The sequence below is a fragment of the Nycticebus coucang genome, chromosome 3 (assembly GCF_027406575.1).
Source record: "Nycticebus coucang isolate mNycCou1 chromosome 3, mNycCou1.pri, whole genome shotgun sequence".
Lineage (NCBI taxonomy): Eukaryota > Metazoa > Chordata > Mammalia > Primates > Lorisidae > Nycticebus > Nycticebus coucang.
The window spans coordinates 80,184,083-80,206,170 of record NC_069782.1 but is presented as its reverse complement, the minus strand read 5'-3'; the positions used below and the strand labels follow the sequence as shown (position 1 = coordinate 80,206,170).

Sequence of the window (22,088 nt, the reverse complement as noted above, 5' to 3'; positions counted from 1 at the left end):
ACTGGTGCTGTAGCTTTTCTGATGCAGAAATAGGTGGATTTGGAAGGAATTTTGCTAACATAGCTGTCACATCCTTGTCTACTTTAAATTCATCATATAAGGCTCGGCGCCTGTGGCTCAAGTGGCTAAGGCGCCAGCCACATAACACCTGAGCTGGTGGGTTCGAATCCAGCCTGGGCCCGCCAAACAACAATGACGGCTGCTGCAACCAAAAAACAGCCAGGCATTATGGCAGGCACCTGTAGACCCAGCTATTTGGGAGGCAGAGGCAGGAGAATCACTTGAGCTCAGGAGTTGGAGGTTGCTGTGAGCTGTGTGATGCCACAGCACTCTACCCAAGGCAACAACTTGAGGCTCTGTCTCAAAAAAAAAAAAAAAAAAAATTCATTGTATAAGAATTAGTAGTCCTTTGCTATAATTTCTCAGGATTTAAAGGATGATAATTTAGTTGTTTCTCCCAGTTTTATGCCATTTGCATATTTACCAACCACACATACTACATATTTTTTAATCACTTAAAAAAATTAAAGAGCTATGGTTATGGCTCTGAGCCCAGTAGTAACAAGTATCCTACAGGTCCCTACACTATGCCTGCACTAAACTGAATTCACTGGTTAGTTGTTAAGCTTAACAATATGTATTCAAATCACATAGTACCTCTTTAATAGCTGTGAAACTTCAGGCAAGGAGCTTTACTCTCTTGTTTTCTCATCCATAAAGGAATTATTGAAAAGATCAAATGATATAGCATATATATAAATAATTTAGTACAGTTGACTCATAGTAAGAGTTCAATAAATGTTAGTATTTGCCATGTTACCTGACTGAGCAGTCTTCAAACTGAATTATCCAGACCCTGGGTACATATAGCCTGAGAAAAGAGATGCTTAAGCACCTTGTCTTTCCCTTTTTCCCTTTTTACGATCACCCCTCTCTCCATTTACATATTGAAGGCCTGGGTTATAAAACCTCCAGTTTCCAATAGTATTATAATTCAAATAGAGGATCAGTGTAGGGTGTGTGGGGTTATCAATGTAGGATATATGGGGAGAGTGCATGGCAGGTGGTTGTCAGGTTTTTGCTTTGTCATAGGTCATTGAAAATAATTTTTGAAGATAGGATCATTATAGCATTTTTGAAAGACTTAAGAAAATTATGAGACAGTGGTATAACTTCTTTCATTATCATCTTGTTTATGTGGACAGAATTCCTAAGTTCTAACCCAAAAAAGAATAAATCAAGAATAAAATTAATGCTGAATCCCACCCCATCCCCTACCCCCTTTTTTTTTTTTTTTTTTTTTTTTTGTAGAGACAGAGTCTCACCTTATCGCCCTCGATAGAGTGCTTATGGCATCACACAACTCACAGCAGCCTCCAACTCCTGGGCTTAGGAGATTCTCCTGCCTCAGCCTCCCAAGTAGCTGGGACTACAGGCACCTGCCAAAACGCCCGGCTATTTTTTTGTTGCAGTTTTGGCCAGGGCCGGGTTTGAACCCGTCACCCTCGGTATATGGGTCTGGCGCCCTACCCGCTGAGCCACAGGCGCCACCCTCTCCTCCCCTTTTTTTTTTACTGGAGACAACTCTTACTCCAAGATGAATCTTCTCATTCTTTTTTTTTTTTTTTTTTTATCTTCTCATTCTAACAGCAATATTTATCCATTAAAAATCCCATCTCGGAAATCCCTTTTCCAATAAAATTTTCTTTTGTTAGTATTTTAATAAGGATTGTAACATAGATGAATTTTACACTAATAATAATTATGATGATAGAATAGTTTGAGACTTTAGGAAATGAAAGAATTTATAGGTATATATTTTGATGTAGATAATCATATAGTAAAATTAATTTACTAAAAATTTACTAGTAAAACTAATTTACTAAAAATAGGGCATAATTATTATGGGAGATGTTGAAATAGCTCAAAAAAATATGAATATAAAATTTCCAATTGTTAATAGCATTTGTTCATTTTTTAATGATTATAATGGCTATCAAATCACTATTGATTTGATTAAAATAGTTCTATTTTAAATTGGCATTATTACAGTAAGCCATAAATTATTAATATTTTTCACACTGTTTAAATTTAGAGTAAAAATTTTTCACTATCAGCCTAAAAACATGTGAAGGATGCATTGTTTTCAAAAATTTGTTTAGGAGATATACAGGGAAAATTTTTTGACCAATGCTTTCTATAACTTTCTGCATATCTTGGTAAGTATCACTGTCATTAATGTAACACCTAATAAAAACAATTATTTTAATTTTACTGTAAGCCTTTCCTAAGTGCTTTCACAGCCTGCTAGGTGTGGATCAAAACAGAGGCAAATGATCATCCCTGTGGCTTGCGTTTCCTCTGGTCTCTATTAGGAAATCTAGCTTAGTGTTTCTTCCTATAGGATGAATAATTTTTCAGAAACTTCAATTCCATTCCTTGTAATTTAGCTTCACTTCCTCACATACCCATCTCTGGCCCAAGCACACTAAGTAAGTTTATCTAAGTCACCATCTCTTACTTCATAAATGCCAAGTGAATCTTTTCCTCACAAGGATTTTTATTCCCCATATAAATCTGGAGATACAAATTGATTTAGGCAGAGGAGAGGAGTGGGGAGTGCAGGATAAAGAAAGGTTGTTTCATCCAAATCCATAATCTAGGCAGACCTAACTTTTATCTTCCCAGATATGTAGTTAAGCTGTGTCAGAAAGACGTGAACTAAGTCTGATGTTGCTTACTCTTGGTGAAGCCACCTTGGTTCTTTAGGGACTTCAGAACTTTTTTGACTTACAGAATCTAATCAGGAGTTCAAGTCAGGTCCCCAAAGGAAGAAGAATTTATCTATTGAGTATTTGTTATTTGTGTTTGAGTTTAGTATACTGAATATTTGGTAAATTCTACCTCATTTCCTCTTAATCACTTCATAAAGCAAGTTTGTTTATCCTGTATTTTCCAGCAGAGGAGACTAAAGCCCAGAAAGTTAGTTGCTTAAGGTCATAAAATAACTGGTAAAGCTAGAATTTAAACCATTTGATTCCAAAGCCCTTGCTTTTCCCATAATACTATGCTACCTTCAGTCTGTTAGCTAAGTCTACTTTCTTTTCCTTCTAAAGAAAAGTAAAAGGGCATTTGGCTATCTTGTCTCCAACACTGCTTATTTCTGAAATCTTATATTAGACCTGTCTTTCAGTCATTGCACAAGTGCTCTCATATTCCTGGGATTTAATTCACTTACATTAGAAAATATGAACTCATATAAAATACAGAAAACATTGTAAAATCTCTTCATGTGTTTGGGATATCAGTTCCTACTTTACTAGTGTTTGATCCACCTTCATCATTCCTCTAATCATCCCTGATAGAAAAGACAGAAGCAAAACAGGAGTTGAAGAATTGTACTTTTTTGTCTTCCTTTACCCACTGTTGTGACAGTAAAACAGCCATTGCTTGGTGGACTTTCTCCCCACTGTGCCAATGAACTTCTTTCTCAGTGTTTTTTTTGTGTGTGTGTGTGTGTGTGTGTGTGTGTGTTTGTTTTGTTTTTTTACATGTTCTCTCTTTCAAGGCTAAGCTGATCTTGGCCTTCCTAGAACTATTCTTGGATGCTCACTACTCCTTTCATTTATCTTTAGTTATCTGCTCTTCATTTCAGCCTTCTTACACATTTTCTCTAGATGTGGGATTGTTTCAGAGTCTCCAGTGTAACCCAGCCTATCTTGCTTCCCTCTGTTTATGATCATTTAGAAATAAAAATTGTTAAAGTGAAAAAATTGGCTGGGTGCGGTGGCTCACATCTGTAACCCTAGCATTTTGGGAGGCCAAAGCAGAAGGATTGCTTGAGATTAGGAGTTTGAGACCAACCTGAGCAAGAGTGACACCCTTTCTCTACAAAAAAATAGAAAAATTAGCTGGGCATTTTGACACTACTAGGGAGGTTAAGGCAGGAGGATGGCTTGAGTCCAGGGGTTTGAGGTTGCAATGCAGTGTGATGACACCACTGCACTCCAGCCAGGGCAACAGAACAAGACTCTATCTCCAGAATGAATGAATGTATGAACAAATGAACAAAAAATTAAGGACTGGAGGCGGAAGTGCTTACCCAACTACTGACGTCAAGGTTGCAGGGCAGTGGGTAGAACGCGTCAAGTGCGAGTGAAGGGACTGCCCACGGAGCCAAAGTGCTGAGGTGTAGGCCGGCGTGGTGGCTCATGCTTGCAGTCCTAGCGCTCTGGGAGGTCGAGAAGGGCGGATCGCTTAAACTCAGGAGTTCGAGACCAGCCTGAGCAAGAGCGAGACTTCCGTCTCCACGAAAAATAGAAAAAACTAGTCAGGCATCCTGGCGGGCGCCTGTAGTCCTTACTGCTTGGGAGGCTGAGGCAAGAGGCAAACTCTTGAGCACTAGAGTTTGAGGTTGCTGTGAACTGTGACACCAGGGCGCTCTGCTGAGGGCGACTGAGTAAGACTCCATCTAAAAACAAAGTCGTGAAGTGTGTTGCTGTGGCAGCCAAGGACCTCGCGGGAGTAAAGGATAACGAGGCTGAGAAGGGCGTGGTCCTGAAGTATTGCCTGTACATGAGGCTCCGGCTCCTAGAGAAACAAGTCTCAAAGGAGCTTTTAAAAAATTAGAGACTCCCCAAAGACGTATGGGATACGAGGCTTCTGTTTGTTGTCTATGTATAGAAGATAGCTGGAAAAATAAACTACAAACTAAGGGTTGCCTCTGGTGGAAGAATTCGAGGACAATTTATCTGACACTACACCATCCTGTTTTGAATGCTTTTCCAATTAGTTTCCCAGGGAAGAGCAAAAAAAATTGAAAAGAAAAAAAAAAAGTTGCAAGAGGTATATGTTTGCAGTATAATTAGTACTAGTAGAATTGCTGGATCAAAGAAAACATAGAAAATTCTAGAGATCAGGAGGCGGAGCAAGATGGCAGCCGAAAAACAGCTTTCTTGCATCTGGGCACCATGAGTCTGGGGAGATAGAACTCCGGGCATCTCTGGCTGGTGGGATCTGCCTATCATCACCCCTGCGCGGATACAGGGAGTCAGCGAGAGACTTCTGGACCCCAAGAGGAGGACTAAAACAGTGGAAAAACGTCCACAGGCAGGAGAACTTAAAGAGCAAGAGGAAGTGAAAGGAAAATTAGGGCAAGGAAACAGATAAAAGAAACCACTCATGAGGAAGAATCAGCAGAAAACTCCAGGCAACATGAAGAACCAGTCCAGAACAACCCCGCCAAGGGACCATGAGGTAGCTACTGCAGATGATTCCACCTATGAAGAAACGTTAGGAATGACAGAAAGGGAATTTAGAATACACATGTTGAAAACAATGAAAGAAATGATGGAAACAATGAAGGAAACTGCTAATAAAGTGGAAAATAACCAAAAGGAAATCCAAAAACGGAATCAAATCAGAGATGAACGATATGAAGAATATAAAAAGGATATAGCAGAGCTGAAGGAAATGAAACAGTCATCAGGGAACTTAAAGATGCAATGGAAAGTATCAGCAACAGGTTAGACCATGCAGAAGAAAGAATTTCAGAGGTAGAAGACAAAGTTTTTGAGATAACTCAGATAGTAAAAGAGGCAGAAAAGAAGAGAGAGAAAGCAGAACGTCCACTGTCAGAATTATGGGACTTTATGAAGCGTTCCAACATACGAGTTATAGGAATTCCAGAAGGGGAAGAAGAATGCCCCAGAGGAATGGAAGCCATACTAGAGAATATTATAAAAGAAAATTTCCGAAATATCACCAAAGATTCTGACACACTGCTTTCAGAGGGCTATCGACCCCAGGTCGCCTCAACTCTAACCGAGCTTCTCCAAGACACATTGTGATGAACCTGTCCAAAGTCAAGACAAAAGAAAAGATTCTGCAAGCTGCCAGGAGTAAGCGCCAGTTGACCTACAGGGGCAAATCCATCAGAGTGACCGCAGACTTCTCTAATGAAACTTTCCAAGCAAGAAGACAATGGTCATCTACCTTTAATCTACTTAAACAGAACAATTTCCAGCCCAGAATTCTGTACCCTGCTAAGCTAAGCTTCAAAATTGACGGAGAAATCAAATCATTTACGGATATGCAAACATTGAGGAAATTCACCACAACAAGACCAGCTCTACAGGAAATACTTCAACCCGTTCTGCACACTGACCACCACAATGGATCAGCAGCAAAGTAAGAACTCAGAAATTAAAGGACAGAACCAAACCTCCACACTGATGCAAAAGATAAAACTAAGCAATGGACTCTCACCAAATAAGACAAATAGAATACTACCACACTTATCAATTATCTCAATAAATGTTAATGGCTTGAATTCCCCACTGAAGAGACATAGATTGGCTGACTGGATTAAAAAACACAAGCCATCCATTTGCTGTCTGCAAGAAACACACCTGGCTTCAAAAGACAAATAAAGCTCCGAGTCAAGGGTTGGAAGACAATTTTTCAGGCAAATGGAATTCAGAAGAAAAGAGGAGTTGCAATCTTATTTTCAGATACATGTGGATTTAAAGCAACTAAAGTCAAAAAAGACAAAGATGGTCACTTTATATTGGTCAAGGGAAAACTACAACAAGAAGACATTTGAATTCTAAATATCTATGCACCCAATTTAAATGCTCCCAGATTCTTGAAGCAGACCTTACTCAGTCTGAGCAATATGATATCTGATAATACCATAATAACAGGGGACTTTAACACTCCTCTTACAGAGCTAGACATATCCTCTAAACAGAAATTAAAAAAAGATATAAGAGATTTAAATGAGACCCCAGAACAACTGTGCTTGACAGACGCATACAGAACACTCCACCCCAAAGATAAAGAATATACATTCTTCTCATCACCCCATGGAACATTCTCCAAAATTGATCATATCCTGGGACACAAAACAAATATCAACAGAAGCAAAAGAATTGAAATTTTACCTTGTATCTTCTCAGACCATAAGGCACTAAAGGTGGAACTCAACTCTAACAAAAATGCTCGAGTCCACCCAAAGACATGGAAATTAAACAATCTTCTGTTGAATAACAGATGGGTGAAGGAAGAAATAAAACAGGAAATCATTAACTTCCTTGAGCATAACAACAATGAAGACACAAGCTATCAAAACCTGTGGGATACTGCAAAAGCAGTTTTGAGAGGAAAATTCATCGCTTTAGATGCCTACTTTCGAAAAACAGAAAGAGAGCACATCAACAATCTTACAAGAGATCTTATGGAATTGGAAAAAGAAGAACAATCTAAGCCTAAACTCAGTAGAAGAAAAGAAATATCCAAAATCAAATCAGAGATCAATGAAATTGAAAACAAAAGAATCATTCAGAAAATTAATGAAACAAGGAGTTGGTTTTTTTTTTTAATTGGTAAATTTATGTTTTTCACCACATCTGTACTTTCTAGCTTTTATTTCTTTCTACTAGGAGTTGGTTTTTTGAAAAAATAAATAAAATAGATAAACCATTGGCCAGACTAACGAGGAATAGAAAAGTAAAATCTCTAGTAACCTCAATTAGAAATGACAAAGGGGAAATAATATCTGATCCCACAGAGATACAAGAGATCATCTCTGAATACTACCAGAAATTCTATGCCCAGAAATTTGACAATGTGAAGGAAATGGATAAATATTTGGAATCACACCCTCTCCCTAGACTCAGCCAGGAAGAAATAGAGCTCCTGAACAGACCAATTTCCAGCACCGAGATCAAAGAAACAATAAAAAATCTTCCAACCAAAAAATGCCCTGGCCCAGATGGCTTCATTCCAGAATTCTATGAAACCTTCAAGGAAGAGCTTATTCCTATACTGCAGAAATTATTCCAAAAAATTGAGGAAGAAGGAATCTTCCCCAACACATTCTATGAAGCAAACATCACCCTGATACCAAAACCAGGAAAAGACCCAAACAAAAAGGAGAATTTCAGACCAATCTCACTCATGAATATAGATGCAAAAATCCTCAACAAAATCCTGGCCAATAGATTACAGCTTATCATCAAAAAAGTCATTCATCATGATCAAGTAGGCTTCATCCCAGGGATGCAAAGCTGGTTTAACATACGCAAGTCTACAAACGTTATCCACCATATTAACAGAGGCAAAAATAAAGATCACATGATCCTCTCAATAGATGCAGAAAAAGCATTTGATAAAATCCAGCATCCTTTTCTAATTAGAACACTGAAGAGTATAGGCATAGGTGGCACATTTCTAAAACTGATTGAAGCTATCTATGACAAACCCACAGCCAATATTTTACTGAATGGAGTAAAACTGAAAGCTTTTCCTCTTAGAACTGGAACCAGACAAGGTTGTCCTCTGTCACCTTTACTATTCAACGTAGTGCTGGAAGTTCTAGCCAATACAATTAGGCAAGACAAGGAAATAAAGGGAATTCAAATGGGAGCAGAGGAGGTCAAACTCTCCCTCTTTGCTGACGACATGATCTTATACTTAGAGAACCCCAAAGACTCAACCACAAGACTCCTAGAAGTCATCAAAAAATACAGTAATGTTTCAGGATATAAAATCAATGTCCACAAGTCAATAGCCTTTGTATACACCAATAACAGTCAAGATGAGAAGCTAATTAAGGACACAACTCCCTTCACCATAGTCTCAAAGAAAATGAAATACCTAGGAATATACCTAATGAAGGAGGTGAAGGACCTCTATAAAGAAAACTATGAAATCCTCAGAAAGGAAATAGCAGAGGATATTAACAAATGGAAGAACATACCATTCTCATGGCTTGGAAGAATCAACATTGTTAAAATGTCTATACTTCCCAAAGCAATCTACCTATTCAATGCCATTCCTATCAAAATACCAACATCATACTTTCAAGATTTGGAAAAAATGATTCTGCGTTTTGTATGGAACCGGAAAAAACCCCGTATAGCTAAGGCAGTTTTTAGTAACAAAAATAAAGCTGGGGGCATCAGCATACCAGATTTTAGTCCGTACTACAAAGCCATAGTGCTCAAGACAGCACGGTACTGGCACAAAAACAGAGACATAGACACTTGGAATCGAATTGAACACCAAGAAATGAAACTAACATCTTACAACCACCTAATCTTCGATAAACCAAACAAGAACATACCTTGGGGGAAAGACTCCCTATTCAATAAATGGTGTTGGGAGAACTGGATGTCTACATGTAAAAGACTGAAACTGGACCCACACCTTTCCCCACTCACAAAAATTGATTCAAGATGGATAAAGGACTTAAATTTAAGGCATGAAACAATAAAAATCCTCCAAGAAAGCATAGGAAAAACACTGGAAGAATACTGGCCTGGGGAAAGACTTCATGAAGAAGACCGCCATGGCAATTGCAACAACAACAAAAATAAACAAATGGGACTTCATTAAACTGAAAAGCTTCTGTACAGCTAAGGAGACAAGAACCAAAGCAAAGAGACAACCTACACAATGGGAAAGGATATTTGCATATTTTCAATCAGACAAAAGCTTGATAACTAGGATCTATAGAGAACTCAAATTAATCCACATGAAAAAAGCCAACAATCCCATATATCAATGGGCAAGAGACATGAATAGAACTTTCTCTAAAGACGACAGACGAATGGCTAACAAACACATGAAAAAATGTTCATCATCTCTATATATTAGAGAAATGCAAATCATAACAACCCTGAGATATCATCTAACCCCAGTGAGAATGGCCCACATCACAAAATCTCAAAACTGCAGATGCTGGCGTGGATATGGAGAGAAGGGAACACTTTTACACTGCTGGTGGGACTGCAAACTAGTACAACCTTTCTGGAAGGAAGTATGGAGAAACCTCAAAGCACTCAAGCTAGACCTCCCATTTGATCCTGCAATCCTGGGCATCTACCCAGAAGGAAAGAAATCCTTTTATCATAAGGACATTTGTACTAGACTGTTTATTGCAGCTCAATTTACAATCGCCAAAATGTGGAAACAGCCTAAATGCCCACCAACCCAGGAATGGATTAACAAGCTGTGGTATATGTACACCATGGAATAGTATTCAGCCATTAAAAAAAAATGGAGACTTTACATCCTTCGTATTAACTTGGGTGGAAGTGGAAGACATTATTCTTAGTAAAGCATCACAAGAATGGAGGAGCATGAATCCTATGTACTCAATTTTGATATGAGGACAATTAATGACAATTAAGGTTATGGGGGGGGAAGCAGAAAGAGGGACGGAGGGAGGGGGATGGGGCCTTGGAGTGTGTCACACTTTATGGGGGCAAGACATGATTGCAAGAGGGACTTTACCTAACAATTGCAATCAGTGTAACCTGGCTTACTGTACCCTCAATGAATCCCCAACAATAAAAAAAAAAAAAATCAAAAAAAATTAAAAAAAAAATTAAACTAATTAAAAATTATTTTAATTAATTAAAATAAAATGTAAAACTTCTTCATTTGGAGATTTTCAGATGCTTTTGGCCATCTTCTCTACCAGAATTTCAAGTCATGGACTCAGGTTCAGGTTTTGTTTTTTTGTGTGTGTATGTGTTTGTTTGTTTTTTGAGACAGATCCTCAAGCTGTCACTCTGGGTAGAGTGCTGTGGCATCACAGCTCACAGCAACCTCCAACTCCTGGGCTCAAGCCATTCTCCTGCCTCTGCCTCCCAAGTAGCTGGGAATACAGGCACCTGCCACAACGCCCAGCTATTTTTTGGTTGTAGTTGTCATTGTTGTTTAGCAGCCCCCCCAGATGGATTTAAACCCGCCAGCTCAGGTGTATGTGTCTAGTGCCTTAGCCACTTGAGCCATAGGTGCCGAGCCTCAGCTTTTTAAATAATAACTGAAGCTCTTCCTTTCCGGCCATCTGATATTTAAGAATAACATGGTTAACTTCTTATATTCTTGCTACTTTTAGAATGCCAAACAGTTCCTTTTTATGAGGATTTTGGTCCAGAATGGCAATTCTCCCAGACATGTCAGTATTCAATTTGTCAAGATACTATACTGTAAATCAAATAAAATGTCATACGTAACTGTTAATATCTGTTCTGTGACTACAATCTCTTTCTCCTTAGTTTTTTTTTCTGTTAGAGACATCTCTTATCTGGTTGGTGGTCTCTAATAAATTCTCAGGAATATTGTTTCTGTAGTTTGCCATTTCCCTCCCCATATATGCTTCAACCAGTCTAATCCCAGATCTAGAAAAAATCAGGCTCTTTTAACTTTTTTTTAAGAAGCTCTGAGGGAGGTGAAGACTATTCATAACATAGTAGGTATATATGGGATTTACAATTTTACAGCATCCTCTACCCTTTGAACCACCTCTCATAACGAGCCTTTTACTTACTTTGCTTCTGTTTATTTTTATTTTTTCCCTTGAGTCAGAGCCTCAAGCTGTTGCTCTGGGTAGAGTGCCGTGGTGTCACAGCTCACAGCAACCTCCAACTCTTGAGCTTAAGCGATTCTCTTGCCTCAGCCTCCCAAGTAGCTGGGACTACAGGCGCCCGCCACAATGCCTGCCTATTTTTTTTATTGCAGTTGTCGTTGTTTTATCTGTCCTGGACCAGGTTCAAACCCGCCAGCCTCAGTGTATGTGGCCGGTGCCCTACCCACAGAGCTACAGGTGCCACCCACTTTTTTTCATTTTTATTTGTTTTTAAGAGACAGGGTCTTGTGTTGCTCAGGCTGTACATTTATTTGCCATTCTAAAATTTCTAAATCTTAGTTAACATAATTTTGCTAAATTTCTGTTTGCTCAGAAGCAGTTTACAGTACTAAATAAAACCAACCAGCCAAAGAAAGATAAGTTTTTCTTAAGAAAATATTGTATAGGCTCGGTGCCTGTGGCTCAAGTGGCTAAGGTGCCAGCCACATACACCTGAGCTGGCGGGTTCAAATCCAGCCCTGGCCTGCCAAACAACAATGATGGCTGCAACCAAAAAATAACTGGGCGTTGTGGCGGGCGCCTGTGGTCCCAGCTACTTGGGAGGCAAAGGCAGGAGAATGGCTTGAGCCCAGGAGTTGGAGGTTGCTGTGAGCTGTGATGCTACAGCACTCTACCCAGAGTGACAGCTTGAGGCTCTGTCTCAAGAAAAAAGAAAATATTTTATAGTCTTCACAACACTGTGTCAGCACAAATTTTAATTTTTTTTTTTTTTTTTTGTAGAGACAGAGTCTCACTTTATGGCCCTCGGTAGAGTGCCGTGGCCTCACACAGCTCACAGCAACCTCCAACTCCTGGGCTTAAGCGATTCTCCTGCCTCAGCCTCCCGAGTAGCTGGGACTACAGGCGCCCGCCACAACGCCCAGCTATTTTTTGGTTGCAGTTTGGCCGGGGCCGGGTTTGAACCCGCCACCCTTGGTATATGGGGCCGGCGCCTAACCGACTGAGCCACAGGCGCCGCCCCAAATTTTAATTTTTTAATAATCTGTTTCTGCTTATAAAATCTTCAGGTGGTTTTCACTCACTGAATTAGAAATCATATTTTACAAATACGAAAAAGGTTTAATTATCAGTTTAATATATCAAGCTATTTCTAATTTTAACTTTACTTTTCTTCTAGGATTCACCAAAAGCCCAGCTACGCCGGACAATAGAATGTTGTCGGACCAATTTATGTAACCAGTATTTGCAACCTACACTGCCCCCTGTTGTTATAGGTGAGTTGTCTGAGAAAAATCTGAGCATGATAGTAAAATATTTTCTCTGGTTTTAACAGTAACCCAGCTATTTAGAATTTAATACTACAAATTATTTTTTTCCTTTTAATGAGATGCAGTAGAAAGATAATAAGTCATTTCATTGTTTGCTTCCATTGCCAGGTCCATTTTTTGATGGTAGCATTCGATGGCTGGTTTTGCTCATTTCTATGTCTGTCTGCATAATTGCTATGATCATCTTCTCCAGCTGCTTTTGTTACAAGTAAGATTTTTTTTTTTGACCTAAAACATTTTGTAGAGTGCTATATATCAACAGTTTTTAAAACCAGTTGTACAAACCATTAACTTATATGTTCTCTGATTATACTGGTATATTTCTTTTATTAACTAGATTATAGTTCTCTTAAAGGAAAACAGGACCTTACAACCAATTAATTGTTATAATTGGACACAATTTTATACTTCTTGTATGTTCATTAATATTTATGATTTTCTGGCTCAGTGTCCATAGCTCAGTGGTTAGGGTGCTGGCCACATGCACTGGGGCTGGTGGGTTCAAACCTGGCGTGGGCCTACTAAATAACGGCAACAAAATAGCAGGGCATTGTGGCGGGCACCTGTAGTCCCAGCTACTCGGGAGGCTGAGGCAAGAGAATCACTTAAGCCCAAGAGATTGAGGTTGGTGTGAGCTGTCGTGCCACAGCTTTCTACCGAGGACAATGAAATAAGATTCTGTCTCAGGGAAAAATAATTCATGATCTTCGTATTAATAGAATTCTTTTTTTTTCCTTATATTTTTGAGACAGAGTTTTGCTCTGTTGCCTTGGGTAAAGTACAGCAGCGTCATCATAGCTTATAGCAACCTCAAACTCTTGAGCTCAAAAGATCCTCTTGCCTCCCAAGTAGCTGGGACTATAGCTGCCCACCCGGATTTGACACCCAGCTAGTTTTTCTATTTTTTAGTAGAGATGGGGTCTCACGCTTCTTCAGGCTGGTCTCAAACTCCTGAGCTCAAGTAGTTCACCTTCCTCAGCCTGTCAGAGTGCTAGGATTACAGGCATGAGCCACTACATCCAGCCTTAACAGTAATTCTTATATATGAATTGTTAAACCTATCTTAGAAACCAGTTATATTATAGTTCTTTATTAATTTGGGGCTTCGAATTATTTGTATGTAGTCATAATTTCAGAAGACAATAAAAAAAAAGTAGTAAGAGGGAGGCACCCCCCCCACCCAACCCTCCTACAGGGCATATGAACTTAAAGAAACATTATCCTGCAGCGGCACCTGTGACTCAAAAGAGTAGGGTACCAGCCCCATATGCCGGAGGTGGTGGGTTCAAACCCAGCCCCGGCCAAAAACTGCCAAAAAAGAAAAAGAAACATTATCCTACTGGCAGAATATAGAAAAATCAGTGAAACAGTAAACCCAGAAATAGACCCAAGTACATAAAAAAATTTAGTGTATGTTAAATGTAACATTTCAGATTACTGAGGAAAGATGGATTATTCAATAAGTGGATTTAAGACAAGGCATCTATATGGGAAAAGTGAAATTAGATCAGTTTCCTACACTGAAATAAATTTTAGTGAAATTTATTTATTTTTACATGCTATAAATAAAGTACTAGAAGTATGGGAGAATTTTTAAAAATAATCTTAGAAAGCGCCTGTGGCTCAGTCGGTAGGGCGCCAGCCCCATATACCGAGGGTGACGGGTTCAAACCCGGCCCCGGCCAAACTGCAACCAAAAAATAGCCGGGCGTTGTGGCGGGCGCCTGTGGTCCCAGCTACTCGGGAGGCTGAGGCAAGAGAATCGCTTAAGCCCAGGAGTTGGAGGTTGCTGTGAGCTGTGTGAGGCCACGGCACTCTACCGAGGGCCATAAAAGTGAGACCCTGTCTCTACAAAAAAAAAAAAAAAAAAAAGAAAGACCTGAGTTTTTCACAAACTTAGAAGAAACCCCCACAATTACATAAACAAGATTAATAGTATCAACTACAGAAAAATAGAACTTTACTATGTGGTACAAAGTACTACAAGCTGTCATAAGTCAGACTACAATTGAAAATATTGGCAGCTGGGCAGCACCTGTGCTCAGTCGGTAGGGCGCCGGCCCCATATACCGAGGGTGGCGGGTTCAAACCCGGCCCCGGCTGAACTGCAAACCAAAAAATAGCTGGGCATTGTGGCGGGCGCCTGTAGTCCCAGCTACTCAGGAGGCTGAGGCAAGAGAATCGCTTAAGCCCAGGAGTTGGAGGTTGCTGTGAGCTGTGTGATGCCATGGCACTCTACCGAGGGTGATAAAGTGAGACTCTGTCTCTACAAAAAAAAAAAAAAAAAGAAAAGAAAATATTGGCAGCTTATATTACAAAGGGCTGATTTTTCTAATATAAAAAGCTTCTGTAAATGAAAAATGAAATAAGTCCAAGCAATTCAGTGGGAAAATAGGACAAAAAGATGAAGACATGATTTTCATAAAAAATACATATGTTTCTTAATAGTTATAATATGAAAAGTAAAAATTAAAATCACACTGAGGCTGGGAATGGTGGTTCATGCCTGCAATCGTAGCACTTTGGAAGTCCAAGGTGGAAGGATGGCTTGAGGTCAGGAGTTTGAGGCTGCATTGAGCTATGATGATGCCATTGCACTCTAGCTGGCGCAAAAGAGTGAGACCCTATTTCAAAAAATAAAGAAAATCACAGTGAGACATTGTTAATCATTTCTTACTGACAGAGATTCGTATGTTTGACAAAAGGTATTTTTGATAAATAATTGTAGCAAATTGAGAATAAGCACCACACTAAAGCAGCAATAAAGAGTTTTCAACTTCTTTGTCTAGCCAGGACAAAGAGAACAGGAGATAACAGTAAAAAGTTTTGAAACACATGGAGCAGATGAATGAGTAATAAGTTACTTTGCAGACCCAAAACATCTGAATCATAGGCTAGAGATTGAGAAAGCCAAGAAATAACCAGTTTGTACAGAATTTCCTCAAGTAACTTGAGGATTGGCAGTTGTTTATATCTCTGGAAGTAAAGTGGAGGGTGACCATAAAACCAATTATCTTCAGAAAGTCATATGCTGATTTATCCAACACGATGTTAACAAGTTACTGCAGAACTTAGTGGCTTATTATAGCAATTGTTCTCATTGCTTTTGTGGATCAGGAATTCAGAAGTGACTTGGCTGAGTAGCTCAGGACTTTCATGAGTTTCCAGTTAGATGGCAGCTGAGGCTGCACTCACCTGAGGGCTTGACTGAAGCTTGTAGATGATCTTCCAAGGTGGCTCACTTCCAGGGCCAAGTTAGTGTCTCTCACTGTGAACCTGTTCGGGGTGCTGTGTGCTCACAGAATGCTACCTGCCTTCCCCTAGAAAAAACTGCAATGCTGTTTATGATCTAAGCTGGAAAGTCACTTCTGTCTTCTCCTCTTTGTCACACTGGTCCCCCTGATGTTTTATGGGTGGGGACTAACCAGGGGCGTGAACTACCAATAGGTGAGGATCATTTGGGATACTGGCTACCCCAGATGCTAAGATTGTCACTCCATCCTCTCTGCTACTCAGAATAATCATGAGACTTCCCTACTACTTCCCTAAGAAGGCTGGAAGTATATGCTTTGGAAAGAACAAAAACAGTTTCTCAACTGTAGTACCCCATTGTTGAGGGTGAGGCACTAAAATGAAAATAGGGAGGTGTGAACATTTACATACAGGTGGGTGGACCCCTCAGCTCTTCCAGAACTCTTACCAGCCAGGCATATACCCTCCAAACAGAAAGGATGATTATTCTTAGTGAAATCTGCCTAGCCCAAGAGAAAATTTTTACCTAAAAATACTGCCATTAGGACTCAGGGAAATGTCTGAAGCCGAATATCTTGCAAATGAAGCCTATAATCAATAAGCTCCACTCATACACTAACAGCTGCCTGTCAGGACATCAGGCAGGGAAAGAAAACAATCTCAGAGGCAGTGCCTGTGGCTCAGTGAGTAGGGCGCCGACCCCATATACCGAGGGTAGCGGGTTCAAACCCGGCCCCGGCCAAACTGCAACAAAAAATAGCCGGGTGTTGTGGTGGGCACCTGTAGTCCCAGCTACTGGGGAGGCCGAGGCAAGAGAATCACCTAAGCCCAAAAGCTGGAGGTTGCTGTGAGCTGTGATGTCACCACACTCTACCAAGGGTGATAAAGTGAGACTCTGTCTCTACAAAAAAAAAAAAACAATCTCAGAGAAACAGAAACAATTGGGGTGGGCCTCACAATTACCTACCTTGCTGCCCAAAGAGAGGTTTTGGCTGTAGGACACAGCAAGAATCCAGGAATAACAAACTAAAAATACTGTTTAAGATAAATTCAGAAGACCGTTCCTCTCACAGTCAAGCTATGAGTGAGCAGCACACTTTCTGAAATGTGGAACCAGGAACTGGTCATATTAAGTTTCTTCATAGCTTTAAATATTACAGGGGGCTTCATGACTGCCCTATTTATGTAGCTCTTGAAATTTATGTGCGTATTTTAGGATACTTGAATATCCGTTATTGATCAGATATATGAGATTAGTAATTGTGTCTCATTAATATTTTGTTTCACATTTTTCTTTTCTTTCTTTCTTTTTCTTTTTTGAGACTGAGTCTCACTCTGTCACCCTGGGTAGAGTGCTGTGATGTTATCGTAGCTCACAGCAACCTCAGACTCCTGGGTTCAAGCGATCCTCTTGCCTCAGCCTCCCAAGTAATAGCTGGAACTACAGGCATGCTCCACTATGCCTGGCTAGTTTTTTCTATTTTTAATGGAGATGGGAATCTCACTTTTGCTCAGGCTGGTCTCAAACTCCTGAGTACAAGCATGAGCCACTGCACCCAGCCTGTTTCACTTTTTTCAGATGCCTTTTTTCTTCTAGTCCAAGTTAGTCTGCAAATTTATTGTTTATTTTTTCTCAGCACGGTGAAATTTTTTTTTTGCGATACAGTGTCACTGCGTCGCCCTCAGTAGAGTGCTATGGTGTCACAGCTCACAGCAACCTCAAACTCTTGGGCTTAAGCGATTCTCTTGCCTCAGCCTCCCAAGTAGCTGGGGCTATAGGCGCCCACCACAATGCCTGAGTATCTTTTTGTTGCAGTTGTTATCATTGTGTAGCAGGTCCAGGCCAGGCTCGAACCCGCCAGCCTCAGCCAGTGCCATAACCACTATGCTATAGGCGCAGAGCCAGCCGGTAAATTTTAATGTCTCCTTTTTCGGGGAGGAGTGGTCATAATACCCACTTTTGAAAACACCTCAAAGGTTGTCTGGCACTTTGGTATGGAAAGGATTAGGTCTAGTCTTATGCTGGCTAGGATACAGAAAGCCACACAAAGTTGGTGGCTTGAACTCTTCTGGGCTGGGGGTGGGGCGGGTGAAAAGGGAAGTGATTTGGTAGAGACAAGTATGGGTATGGGCTTGAATTCTTGTTGATAGTTGGTCCTGGTGGAATGCTGGTGTAGCCAAGGGCACCCTGGGCCCTCATGTTGGGTGCACACTGCTGTGGTGACTCCCGTCTGCCCAGTTCATTAGCTCACTGCTCTGAAACCACAGCTACGTCTCTCTGGGGCCCCTCCATGAGCTGCTATTCATGCCTGACATTTCCCTGTATGCTCCCTTTGGTGGCCTTTGCCAAGTTTATGTGAAGTACAGACCACATTGTACCCTTCCCAGACCCTCCACAGGCCTGGGGCTCAGGTGGCTAATGAGGGCTGGGTAGAACAGCTTCCTCCGCAGGACCTGGTCATGCTCAACAGGGACATCCTCTGGTGCCTGCAGCATATTCAAGTCTACCAGCTCGAAGCCCCATCTCTCAAGGTGCCACTGTTGCACCGCATCTGGCCTCATTGCAACCAGGGTCCTCACCCAAGTCTAAGAGGCTCTCTCAAGCAGGGCACAGAAGCAGGCCCCAGTCCCCGCCACTGCCTCTTCCAGTGCAGCAGCTGGATGAGGCTGCTTATGATGCCCAGCCATGGGCCGCTGGCCTCAAATTTACTCTTGAATCTGATTTAACATTCGTAACAACATGACCCTGAAAATCAATGCCTTCTCTAAACCTCCTCTCTAACCACGTCCTCTCTCTATGCTGGATGGGGTATCATCTCTTGCTGTCTACCAGTTCTGCCTCTGGCATCCTGTTTTGGAACTCCTTTAAGCACTTAAAATTGATTAGGGTATGGGCTTGAGTATAAAATTGAGTAGGGTATGGGCTATGATCCATCCCCTCATTAACACTACTTTTACTTTACATTTTTGACATTTATAAGTATTCACTTACTAATTCATGATTATTTGCCCAAAGTCTGCCTTTACCATTGAACAGAAATTTCACTGGTAGCAGAGATTACTTGTCCGTTAATACCGATGATCAGTGGCTGGCTGTTTACATTGCCACTTTTCTATTGAATTAGTAAGGGGGAACATGATGAATTGGTGTATACCTCATGGTTGATATACAATAGATACTCAGTAAATTGTGATGATGCTAACCAACCACCCCTTGACCCAGAATGCCTGCTTTGGGAAACTGTCACAGATTAATTTACCAGATGAAAAGCTCACTTCTGGCTTCCTATTTCTGGGTGGCGCCTTGGCTCCATGGGTAGGGTGCTGGCCCCGTATACTGAGGGTGGCGGGGTTGAATGCAGCCCCAGCCAAACTGCAACAAAAAAATAGCTGGGTGTTGTGGCAGGTGCCTGTAGTCCCAGCTACTCGGGAGGCTGACACAAGAGAATTGCTTAAGCCCAGGAGTTGCAAGTTGCTGTGCGTTGTGACACCACCGTACTCTACCTAGGGCGATAAAGTGAGACTCTGTCTTTTAAAAAAATAAAATAAGTAAATAAATTCCTGTTCCCTGGAATCGCTGAAGTAAAAAATTTTTTTTTACTTCAAATTAATACGAGAGTAAGGATGATTAGGTTACATTGTTTAAACACATTTGTTAGGTAAAGCCCAAGTCCTCCTGTCTCGGATGCGCATATACCCTCACCTTGTGCCTGTTTGGTGGGAGCACACCAATCCCCTCCCTCTTCTCTCTCCCCTCCTCTCTCCCCCCTTCTCCCAGCTTGAATTAAATTGTGTTTTTATCTTATGTGGTCATGTAGTTCATCTACTGCTTTCATATTAGTATTGAGTACGTTGGATGCTTGCTTTTCCATTCTTGTGATACTTTACTAAGGAGAACGTGCTTAAGTTCCATCCAGGTAAATACAAAAGATGTAAAGTCTCTGTCTTTTCTCATGGCTACATCATATTCCATGGTATACATATACCCCAGTTTATTAATCCATTCATGGGTTGGTGGGTACTAGTTGTTTCCACATCCTGGTGATTGTGAATTGAGCTATGATAAACATTCTAGTGCAAATGTCCTTGTGGCAAAATGATTTTTTTCTTCTGAGTGGATAGCTAATAATGAGTTTGGGGATCTAATGGAAGGTCTACTTTTAGCTCCTTTAGGATTCTCTACACTTCTTTCCAAAGAGACTGTATTAGTTTGCAATCCCACCAACAGTGTAAAACAGTTCCGTTTTCTCCACAGTCACTCCAGCATCTGCAGCTTTGAGACTTTGTTATGTGGGCTGTTCTCACTGGACTCAGATGATATCTCAAGGTGGTTTTGATTTGCATTTCTCTGATAATTATGGATGAGCATTTTTTCATGTGTTTGTTGGCCATTTGTCCATCTTCTTCAGAGAAGGTTCTGTTCATGTCTCTGACGAATAATAAATGGGATTCTTTGCTCTTTTTTTGTTGATCAATTTGAATTCTCTGTAGATTCTTTTCCCCGGTGTTTGCTTTTGTTTGGTTTATTGAAGATCAGATGGTGATAAGAAATTGGTTTCATCCCTAGGTTTTCTATTGGGAACCTATTAGGTTCCATAGGTCTGTGTGTCTATTTTTGTGCCAATACCTGGCTGTTTTGATCTTTGTGGACTTGTAATATGACAAAGCGATGGTAAAGTGATGCCTCCAGATTTGTTTTTATTACTAAGAATTGCATTGGCTATATGGGGTTTTTCCCTGGTTCTATACAAAACGAAGAACTGTTTTTTCTAGTTCTTCAAAATACGATGTTGGTATTTTAATGGGGATTGCATTAAATCTGTAGATTGCTTTGGGTAGTATAAACATTTTAACATTGTTTATTCTTCTCAGCTAAGAGCATAGTATGTTCTTCCATTTTTTTAACGTCTTCTGCTTTTGTTTTTTAAGTCAAAGTCTCACTCTCTCACCCTGGGTAGAGTGCTGGATGTCATAGCTCACAGCAACCTCAAACTCCTGGGTTTGAGCAATCCTCTTCCTTCCAAGTTACTCCAACTACTCAGCCTTCTAAGTAGCTGAAGACTACAGGCTCCTGCCATGACTCACAACTAGTTTTTCTATTTTTAGTAGAAACAGAGTCTCACTCTTACTCAAGCTGGTCTGGAACTCCTGAGCTCAAGCAATCCACCCACCTCAGCTTCCCAAAGTGTTAGGATTACAGGCATGAGCCACCACGCACAGCCCATTTCTGCTGTTTCTTTTCTCAGGATTTCATAATTCTTTCTGTAGAGATCCTTCACCTCCTTTGTTAGATATATCCCGGGTATTTCATTTTCTTTAAAGCTACTGTGAAGAGTATTGTGTCCTTGATTTGCTTCTTGGCTTGATTATTATTGGTGTATATGAAGGCTACTGATTTGTGGATATTGATTTTATATCCTGAGAGGTTACTGGATTTCTTGGTCACTTCCAGGAGTCTTTTTTTATCTGAAACAGAGCCTCAAGCTATCACCCTGGGTAGAGTGCCGTGGCATCACAGCTCACAGCAACCTCCAACTCCTATGCTTAAGCGATTCTACTGCCTCCACCTCCCAAGTAGCTGGGACTACAGGCGCCCGCCACAACACCTGGCTATTTTTTGGTTGCAGCCATCATTGTTGTTTGGTGGGCCAGGCTGGATTCGAACCCGCCAGCTCAGGTGTATGTGGCTGGCACCTTAGCCACTTGAGCCACAGGCACCAAGCCACTTCCAGGAGTCTTGTGGTTGAATCTCTGGGGTTTTCTAAGTATATGATCACATCATCGGCAAAGAGCATGAGTTTGATCTCCTCTGTCCACACTTGGATACCCGTAATTGCCTGATTGCACTGACTAGAACTTCCGGCACTATGTTGAATAGTAGTGGTGATAGAGGACATTCTTGTCTGGTTTCAATTCTAAGTGGAAAAGCTTTCAGTTTTACTCCATTCAGTATGACATTAGCTGAGGTTTTGTCATAGATGGTTTCAGTCAATTTAAGAAATGTCCCACTGGGCAGTGCCTGTGGCTCAGTGAGTAGGGCACTGCCCCAGTATACCAAGGGTGGTGAGTTTGAACCCAACCCGGCCAAACTGCGACAAAAAAATAGCCAGGCGTTGTGGCGAGTGCCT

At 40.8% G+C, this 22,088-nt stretch overlaps 1 protein-coding gene across 4 annotated transcripts in view; it reads left to right on the top strand.

Moving 5' to 3' along the window:
* The window catches only part of BMPR1A (bone morphogenetic protein receptor type 1A), a 191,765-nt gene that overhangs the window by 146,930 nt on the left and 22,747 nt on the right, over positions 1-22,088 (top strand). For all 4 annotated transcript variants that reach the window (XM_053583813.1, XM_053583814.1, XM_053583812.1 and 1 more), the window contains exons 6-7: positions 12,558-12,654; positions 12,817-12,916. In XM_053583813.1, the coding sequence (XP_053439788.1) occupies positions 12,558-12,654; positions 12,817-12,916 (197 nt within the window). The remainder of the gene's footprint in view (positions 1-12,557; positions 12,655-12,816; positions 12,917-22,088) is intronic.